Here is a 9,653-nt window from a genome sequence, read left to right as displayed (position 1 = left end):
TATATTGTTGTAATCCATAGTCCGAGAAGAGCTGTGCTATTAGTCAACTAAAGAATAGTCCAACTTGAGTTGTGCTATGAGTCAATTCAAATCTAGTCCACATTTCAATAGTCCAACTTGAGTTATGCTATGAGTCTATTTCAAGAACAGTCTTTGACCGCTCTAGGTCAACTATAGTCCAAATTGACTAAAAATATGTAAATCTTGCTTAGAATTATTATGTGACAGAAACATGACCCCAATTTTAACTTCTAGAGAATAATCGAAGTTAGAAGCAAAACGTAACTTCATAAATTTGAACATATTACGACCGTTATTATTTTACGGAGATCAAAACTGTTTTCTTAATTGAAGACTACTCGTGCAACCATAATAAAAAGGTCGACACTTATTTCATTTTTCGAAAATGTTGCACTTAATGATAATGAAGTTTCAACTAGGGGTAAAAATTATTGTGGAAAACTTTAGAATATGCCATAGTAGATGCAATTATGCCCGAGAAACTATTTCCTAGGCAGGTTATGATCATATTTTAAAAACTTAAATGTTAGTCTAAAGAAATGTCCCAATAATAGCTCAATCACAACAACATTTGACGTGCACTCTGATGTAGAATAATCCACTAATCAGAAGTCCAATGTACTTTCAACTATGTTATTTACATGTAAACCGAAATCACAATCCTAATTAAAAGCTCAAATAATTTCCTAAAAGGAAAAGAAAAAGTTAGCCCCCAAAATAAAAGAACATCAAAGAGAAACCTTAAAGTACGCAGTAATATTGACAAGTTCCATTAATGACCAATCATTATACGACTCTTTGTACCCATCTAACCCAATCACAACTCTCTACTTGGTTGAGTTGGGGCGCCGTCTCACCGAGTCACCTCGTCGTCCATTACCCCTTCCAAGCCAATCTCCTCGACCTCTTGTTCTTCCTCCTCTTAGTCGCTACCTCTTAAGGTTGCCAAAGCATTTCCTTGACGTGGTCGCTCTTACTCTAGCTTAGGCTACTCTCCCATCTATCGTGACCCAGTTAGTATTCGATACTTTTGAGATCATGATTTCTCCCAATTCAGCCGCCTCGCCCGAGTCACCCCCCCCTCCATAACCGCTTCCCAGTCCACCTCCTCGTCCTCTCGTCCTTCTTCCTCCTCGTCCCTTTCTCTTAACATCACCAAAATCCTCCTTGCCTTCTCCCTCGCACGATCACTTCCACTCTCCACCACCTCTCGCAACACATCGGACACCCTCGCATCCCTCGCCAGCCCATTGAATCTCAAACTCCCATGGCTCAACGAGTACAACGCCACCACACAATTCTCCCGGGTCGAACCTGAACCCGACGAGCTCCATTTCCTTAACATCCCCACCAAGCACTCCACTGCATTGGCATCCAACAAAGCTGACCGCCCCTCCGCACAGGCCGCCAGGTTCACCACAACCAGTAACACCTGGGCCGCCACTGCCGGATCCTTCAACAACCCCAACAATGTTCCCACGGCTCCAAGTTTAATAATCTTTGCTCTATTGCTCTGAACTAATGTCAAATGATACAGAGCCATGGCCGCATCGAGCCGTGTCGTACCCCATCCCGACCTCAGAGCGTGCAATAATGGTGGCAAAGCGCCTAGCACGCCAATTGCAGTCCTGTTCTCATCTTCAAGTGCCAAGCTGAAAATTGCCCCCGTGGCATGATCTTGTGATTCTTGAAACCCATTTTTCAAAATGTCAATTAATAGAGGAATAATCCCGGCTCTCACGATCTTGATTTTATTGACTTTTGCAAGTGAAAGATTCACCAGTGCGGCGGCGGCGTTGCTCTGCAGGGCGGCGTACCTCGTATTTAACAACTCCTTCAAAGCAAAAAGAAGCCTTTCCGTGCACAATGAAACTCGAGCTTCTTCATTAGTCCTCGTAATTTTCCTCAATAAAATCACAGCTTGTTCTTGCTCAAATACATCTGAAGTCTTCATCATGTTAACCAAATTCTCATCCTCTGATGTAGCAGAATTATAACTCGAAACCTCGTCCGATACAATAAATTCCGTTGAGGTTGTCGGGGAAGATGAAGCTGAAAAGCAAGAGGGTCTGGTAGCAAACGGCAACCGTGGTGTCGTATTTGCAATCACAGATTCATCTGAACTCGAACAGGAGTAAAAATTCGGGCAATTCAACTCCGAAGCAGCATGGCTGAATAAAACCGGAGTGGTTTCAGAAACACCATTAAGAAAATCACTTTCTGAAACCCCAATTTTCGAATTATCTCGATTCATTAAACAGAATCCCATGGACGAACTAATAATAGACTCAACTTCTGAATACTCAGGCGGATTCGGGTGTTCGAATCCAGACTTTGAACACCAATTTTGGATTGTACTCTTGAGAGCTAAATTGGGAATTATATTAGTAAAATCAGGATTTGAACCATCAGGCAGAGTCGGGGTGACGTCCAAATCTTTGCATACTTTAATAGACAAACGCTCGAAAGTCTGTCCAGAGGAAACAACAACTGGATCGGACATCAACGAATTAGAAATTGGGCAAATGAATTCTTGGGGTGGCAGTTTTTTGTTGCCGTCAGACTTGAAGAAGGGTCTGTGAAATGTGATTTTCCATTTGTGTAGTTTCTTGCCATTTCCACCCATTTGTTACAATCTAATTTGCAGAGTGAAAAAATGGGTTCTTGGTTAGAAAATTTTGTGATTTGGGGAGATGAAATTCATGATAAGATGGCGAGTTTTGTGGGAAGAGATTGGATTGTTGAATAACTTTTTTGGAGATTAGGTTTTTGTGAAGGTGGGTTCTTTGTGATGAAGACCAAGCCATCATCAGGAGACTCGGCCGTTGCGTGCACGTGCGGTCATGAGCATATCTACCTGGCCCACCATTTGTCTTGTTACTGGCCCATTTCCAGCTGGGTTCCCATTTCGACAGGGTTGAGAGTTTTGTTGGGTCAGGCCCATTTTCTTTATTTAGACTGACCATTTGGGTTCCCAGTTTTACTTTGGAGGAAATTACATAAAAATAGTTGTTTAAGCCGTTGTTTGAACCCCATTTAGTGTATTGATGAAAAATATGTGGTTAAAAAATAAGAAAAAAGTTTGAATTTACATGTAATATTATTTTATTGAAAAATATATTGTTGAAATAATGTCAAAACACTGTTAAAGAATTCATTTTTTTCCAAAGAATGAGGATCAAACAAAGGCTAAATTTTCTAATTCAAAGTTCAGGTCTGAAGTTTATTTAAGCAAAAATCAGATATTAATTCAATTTACCCACCCACAATTTATTTCCCCCATCCCGTCTCACTCTTCTTTTTCTATCTCTCTCTCTCTCTCTAAATACATGCACATCCCGTCTTCTCTTCTATCTTCCCATCTTCTCTTCTCCCTAATCATTCTTTTCTCTCAAAAGTAATGGCACCATCCTTGGAAGAGGATCTCCGATGATAATGTTTGCGACAGCTTGGTCGAGGCGGTGGATCCTTGGTGGCTCCATCGATATGGGCTCTTCGATCTTTAGTAACCTGTGACAAAGGAGATGCGACAAATGATGTTGTTGGCATCAAGGGTTGCTGAGAGTTCTTAGTAGCGTTGTCGAGCAATGCTGATTCCAACTCTGCGAACGACGAACATTGACACTGTAGTCCTTCGATGCCGACTAGTGCGTACGGTCCTTCATCGAGCTGTAGTCCTCCTTGTTGACACTACAGTCCTTCGTGGTGACACTGCAATCCTTGGGGTTTTTAGATATGATGGTGGTGTGAAATAGTGGTGTGATTGGATGCGTTAGTGGTGGTTGTGTGTGCTATGGGTGCAGTGGTGTTGCCGACGTGGTGGCAGCGTTGTCAATGTGTGGTGTTTGACCAATTGTGGTGCAGATGTGGTGTGTGGTGGGTTGGTAGGTCCAAATCTGGTTAGTGGTGATAGTGGTGAGGTGGTGATGTTGTAGTCGTGATGTTGTGTTGTTATTGTTGGTGGTAGTTGTAGCAATGGCGAAGGAGACGGCGACGACGAGATGGCATAAAGAGTGTTTGTGACCAACCATTTGAATGATTTGTGATCAAGTATTGGTGGTGGATTGGGATCGGGGGTTGTGTGTTTGGTGTGTGACCAACTATTTGGTTCTTGTGACTAATTATTAAACAGTGACATTAAAATTTAATAATTTATAACTAAAAAAACAATTTGTGACAACAAATTTGAAAATATGTGATTGAAAGATATACTGTGACCTATAAATATTTTAATCTATGACCAACAAAATAAATTGTGACCTATAAAATTTTTGATTTGTGACATTGAAATAATCTGTGACCAATTAATTTGATAATATATGATCAATAAATAAGTTGTGAATTATAATTATGCACCCGTGACTATTAATTATATAATTGTAACCTTATTACATTTAATTAATAAAATATTTTTAATTAATAAATAAATACCTGAATTTTAAACTTAAGACCTGACAATTGAATTGGTGATACTTAATGCCTGATTTATGATTTCCCCTCCTTTTCTTTGTATAGTTTTTGGCTATACTTTTAGGCCCATTTCCTGATTGGTCAATTCGATTTTTAGTCTCCTGTTAAGTTGTTGACTACTCTCAAGTTACTTATTTAGAAATATGTCGACATTTCATATACGATGATTTTGAGGCCCATCTACTTATGTAAAAGATTTATATCTCGATGAATTTATGATTTTGAAGTCTAACTTGTTGAATTAAATAAACGTTTCGACTCGACTCCATCTACCCCGATCCATTTAAAATGTCTATTCTAACAACCACAGACTTACACGAACCTCTAATTCTCAATAATACAAAACATGGGGAGCTCAGTCTTGACTTTTCTTGTTTCTTATTTTTCTATGAACGTGAAATCTACTACAATATATTCTTACCAAGTCAATTAATTAAGAAATAAGTAATTTATGACATTGACATTCTCTTCCATATCTATCTATATTGAGATCATATGTTCATGACATAATATTGAGTACTCTTCTTACTACACCAAAAAAGGGCTTTTGGAGCGATCAAAAAACGCAACAAAAGACCTTTTGTAGCAGTAGGGGGAAAAGTTATGGCAACGTTTAAAAAACATTGCGAAAAACCACTTTTTGCAACTTTTTTTAAAGTTACGAAAAGTCACCTTCCGCAAAAGTCAAAAAACGTTGCAAAAAGTGGTTTTTCGTAACATTTTTTAAACGTTGCGAAATGTCTCCCTTTTTGCAACGGTCAAAAAACGTTGCGAAAAGTAACATTAGCAACACTTATTAAAACCCTTTTAGTAATACTCACTTATTAGAATGTTGCAATGAATTCCTTTAGCAACATTTAATTAATAATGAATGTTGTCGTTTGCAAAAGAGCATTTTTGGTGTAGTGACTCCAAGTTTCCCATATCCCAGGGAAAAAAAAAGGACCAAGAAATGGGGAACTTTTGGATTGTTAATTGGCTTGCTTGGGCGGCAACCACTGTCTCCACCTTCGACTACAGCGATGCTCTTGACAAAAGTTTGTTGTTCGTCGAAGCACAAAGATTTGGCAAGTTGCCGATAAATCAACTCATAAAATGGTGTGGCTATTTCGAGCTCGATGATGGATATTCTCAAGGAGTAAGCCGCAAACTTCCTAGTTAGCAATTTTAGTGCATGACCCTTGTCACTGTCCTCTGTGACAAAGATGCCATTAGGTTATGTTTGGTACACAATATTAAATTGAATCCTAAAAAGATCGAACCCTACTACTCAAACAGGGGCTCGGTCAGGCCTTTGTGACGGGCTGAGCCTGTCACAAGGGCAATCAAAAGCCATAGCATAATTCAAAACGATTTCATCTTAGTACTCATAATCCATCCCTGCGAGCAAGTTTTAGCTTATTAAAAAATGAATGTATTTGTTGCATGGACAGGTGAATTTGGCAGGAGGCTACTATAATGCAGAAGACCATGTAAAGTTTGGGTTGCCAATGGCATACACTGTGACTATGCTCTCATGGGCAGCCATTGATTTTAGGAAAGAAATGGTTAGTTTGAACCGAATAAGAATAATTTGGAAGCCATAAAATCAAGTACTAGTTTCTTCATCAAAGCACATACATAGCCATATGTTCGTTGGGACAGGTACAATTTTCTCCCCTAATTCAAACAATATTACATATATAGAGAAATAAAGAGGCCATATGTTGTTCAATTATTTTTCATATTGTTTAAGGTTATAGACTATTATATGATAATCAATCGTGTGTAACGGATAATGAACTGTAATGTATGATTTTTCGTCGTAAAAAGTTACTGTGACGATAGAGAATAACAATTTTTCATGACGGTCGTCATATTGGTGATTTTTTACATGTAGGCAGGGGACAGAGAATCGAATCATTATTGTTGGGAGAGGGCTGAAGACATGACAACAACCAGAGTCGGTCCTGAGGCAAGGCAGATAAGGCCTGCGCCTCAGGCCAACGATTTAGAGGGGCCTATTTTTGGCTGCCATTTTTTTTAAATGAAGAAAATGAAAAATAAAATAAAAATCATTTGAAGTTTGCACTTTGCAGAGACGGAAGAGGGAAGTTGGGAAGAAGATGAATAGGCCCCCAATTTTTATTTTTTTAAATGAAGAAAATGAAAAAATAAAGTTTTCATTTGCAGGTTGCAGCTTGCAGAGATGGGAACTCTGGGAAGAAGATGACCCTTATTTTTTTTTTTGTTTGGGCTTATGTCAATTGACATGGGCCTCATTTTGTTTAAAAATATTAGGCCCAAATTAAACAACAATGGTCCAATACTCCAATCCAATTCCAAATCATAAAAGGCAATATCTAGTTGGCTGGTGGTGTGGTGATTTTCTAATATTTTGCTTTTATGTTGCTGTCCTCGTATTTTTGCTGGAATACAAAACATGGTTCTGTCAATGTTATGGGCTTTTTAACATGAAATTTGTGAAATAGGATCTTATTTTGATGCAACTGATTTTTTCTATTTTGTATAATTGAATGATTAATCACAATTCCACTGGGTTGTTTCTAGATATGTGGATCACTATTAAAGGTAATATCCCACTTATATTATACATGAAAATAATCTTTTAAGATGTCACCCTACTCAATAATCGGGATACCAGGAACTTGTCAATGGTGATATATTGCATCATTTTTGAGATTCTTTTCTAAAATATTGTTATTGTTATAAGATTTATTTGACATGATACTGGAGAAATATACATAAATAAGTGTACATTAGGAAGGATAAGAGAATGATAATATGGTGTAAAATAAGCGTTCTTGTTGTAGTTTCAAGTGGTGTGAAAGAAATATCTTTAACTAATAAATTTTGATAATTCTCTTTTGTAAGCAGGCAACACAAAATTAGTTTTTTACCCTTTCATTATCAATCAACCCCATCAAATTTCTTGTTTTAGCTGTAAATTGGAAGTTTCTTTACATATTCGTTTGATGATTCTTTAGTTTTTTTTTTCTTTTTTTATGTAAATTGATTGTTGTGGTTGTTACATTTTACTTTCAAGATTGTGAGTTGTGATGGCCAGACTCCCAGTCTCAACTCCCAATTCCCAAAGTAGGTTTTAGGCTTCTCACTTTCAGCATTTCGATTCCGCAATTTGAAGCCTTGTCGTCATATATAATTGCGGCCTTGTCGACTTATATAATTTTTTTAATGTTAGTTTTTTAAGTTAGTAATGAGCCGTATAATACATCGTTGAATTTTGCATTTACGTTGATTTTGCCAAGGGGCCTAATTTACGGACTTCGCCTCAAGCCCCTACAATCATAGGACCGGCATTGACAACAACAAGACTGGGTTACAAGCTTGACCCGGAACATCTCGGGTCAGACCGCCGGAGAAATTGCAGCTGCTCTAGCGATTGCCTCCCTTGCATTCAAGCCTTACAACTCTTCCTACTCTGGTATTCTATTAGTTCATGCAAAACAGTTAATAGTTTTAACCAAAAGTTATATCTAATCTCGGATTTTAGTTCGTATTGTGAGAACTAGTGGTGTCAAAATCAGCACGTCAATTGACTAAAAAAGTGTGAACAGTCTCGGCTATTTAGCCTGAGCGGTCAAGGCCTGAATTAGTTCATGCAAAACAGTTAATAGTTTTAACCAAAAGTTATATCTAATCTCGGATTTTAGTTCGTATTGTGAGAACTAGTGGTGTCAAAATCAACACATCAATTGACTAAAAAAGTGTGAACAGTCTCGGCTATTTAGCCTGAGCGGTCAAGGCCTGAATAATTGTTTATTATTATTATTATTATTTATTTTTCCAGATTTCCTCATTTGCAAACACATTCAGGGGCTCTTATGATGACGCCATCCCATCTGCTGCTAAATTCTACACATCATCTGGTTATTCAGTAAGTTCATGATTTTAATACCATTCATTTTTCTTAAATTCTAATTAATTATATTTTATATTTTCTTATTATTTTCAAACAATTTTCTTTTGTAGGATAAACTTCTGTGGACTGCTGCATGGCTCTATAGAGCAACCGTTGAAGAGTATTATCTGAAATATGTAGTAGACAATGCAGTTTCTGTTGACACATAAAAATTTAGCCCAAATCGAACGGCCCAAGGGATGAAGCCCAAATGGAGGATCCCCAAATCAGATAGCCCAAAAAATGAAGCACAATCAGACAATTCAGGATGAAGGCCCAAATAGGGAGGCCCGTGAACGCGGTAACACCATCGCCCAAGCTTGCAAGTCGCCCAGGATCTGCGCGAATGGAATGCCATACAGTCGCCCAGAGCTACTACTTTATTCTCGCCCAAACCTTCGGGTCGCCCAAGGTCTTAGCAAACATGAAGTGTTATGGTTATCAAGAAGCACAGTTATCAAAGCAGTTATTAAGTAGCCCTATCACGTTCCACGATTCAAGGAATTCAATCGAAAATGGTTGAACGACAAAGAGTAATGGCAGCAGTTAAAAAAGACAGTTCCATGACAAGTTGGCCATTACGGTGGGTAGTTATAGAACGATCAAGCAGTATTTAGGCGGTTGATCACAAAGAGATCATCCAGGGAGTATAAAAGGAAGAAAAGACATAGAGCAAAAGACCCCCGAATCAAAAACTCTCGAACAGAGAACATTTAATTTTAAATTTCTTAGTTTAGATTTAAACACTTCTTCCAGTAACTCGTATGCTTGCGCCCCTTGGAGGCATTCTGTTTTTACTTTCCGATTGTAAAGTCATCGCCATAAAGAACACCCCTTTTTGGGACTTTGTCTCGAGAGGTTTGTCCCTTGCACAATCGTCTGATCCCTTTTTAATTGTTTGCGACGAACCCGCATGAAACAATTTGGCACGCCCAGTAGGACAGTGGTGTTTGGTGTTGAAAATACAAAAGGTGAAATAATATGCCTCAGAGATCCGATAAAGAAGCAGCAAGTCAGGGAGGAATCCAGTCTGTGATCGAGCGATATGAGGAGCAGCATGCCTCTCCACGAACAGATGGACAGAATCAGAGAAATAACAGTCGCTACAAACCAATGTCAGAGTTGAATCCTCGAACTATGCGTACACTACTTGGAGAACTCACACAAGATGTTATTGAACAGGTAAATCTTCGAAGTATTCATAAAATGGAAAGATTTACCCAAAATGGGAATGCACATT

General features: G+C 38.4%; 2 protein-coding genes across 2 annotated transcripts; one reads left to right on the top strand and one right to left on the bottom strand.

Annotated features, from left to right (window-relative positions):
* Positions 1-591: 591 nt before the first annotated feature.
* Positions 592-2,839, bottom strand: LOC111408129 (U-box domain-containing protein 38-like). The gene has a single exon (XM_023037954.1). It carries the CDS (start codon positions 2,645-2,647, stop codon positions 1,058-1,060), a length of 1,590 nt encoding a protein of 529 aa, XP_022893722.1. The 5' UTR covers positions 2,648-2,839; the 3' UTR covers positions 592-1,057.
* A 2,604-nt stretch (positions 2,840-5,443) lies between these two features.
* On the top strand, positions 5,444-8,583 carry LOC111401113 (endoglucanase 5-like). The gene is made up of 6 exons (XM_023028721.1): positions 5,444-5,629; positions 5,925-6,038; positions 7,042-7,062; positions 7,761-7,961; positions 8,303-8,389; positions 8,485-8,583. Exons 1-6 carry the CDS (start codon positions 5,444-5,446, stop codon positions 8,581-8,583), a joined length of 708 nt encoding a protein of 235 aa, XP_022884489.1.
* The last annotated feature ends 1,070 nt before the right edge of the window (positions 8,584-9,653 follow it).

This window comes from Olea europaea, chromosome 1 (genome assembly GCF_002742605.1).
Source record: "Olea europaea var. sylvestris chromosome 1, O_europaea_v1, whole genome shotgun sequence".
In the NCBI taxonomy this organism is placed as follows: domain Eukaryota; kingdom Viridiplantae; phylum Streptophyta; class Magnoliopsida; order Lamiales; family Oleaceae; genus Olea; species Olea europaea.
Note: the sequence above shows the minus strand (reverse complement) of the source record. Positions and strands in the feature narration are given on the sequence as shown.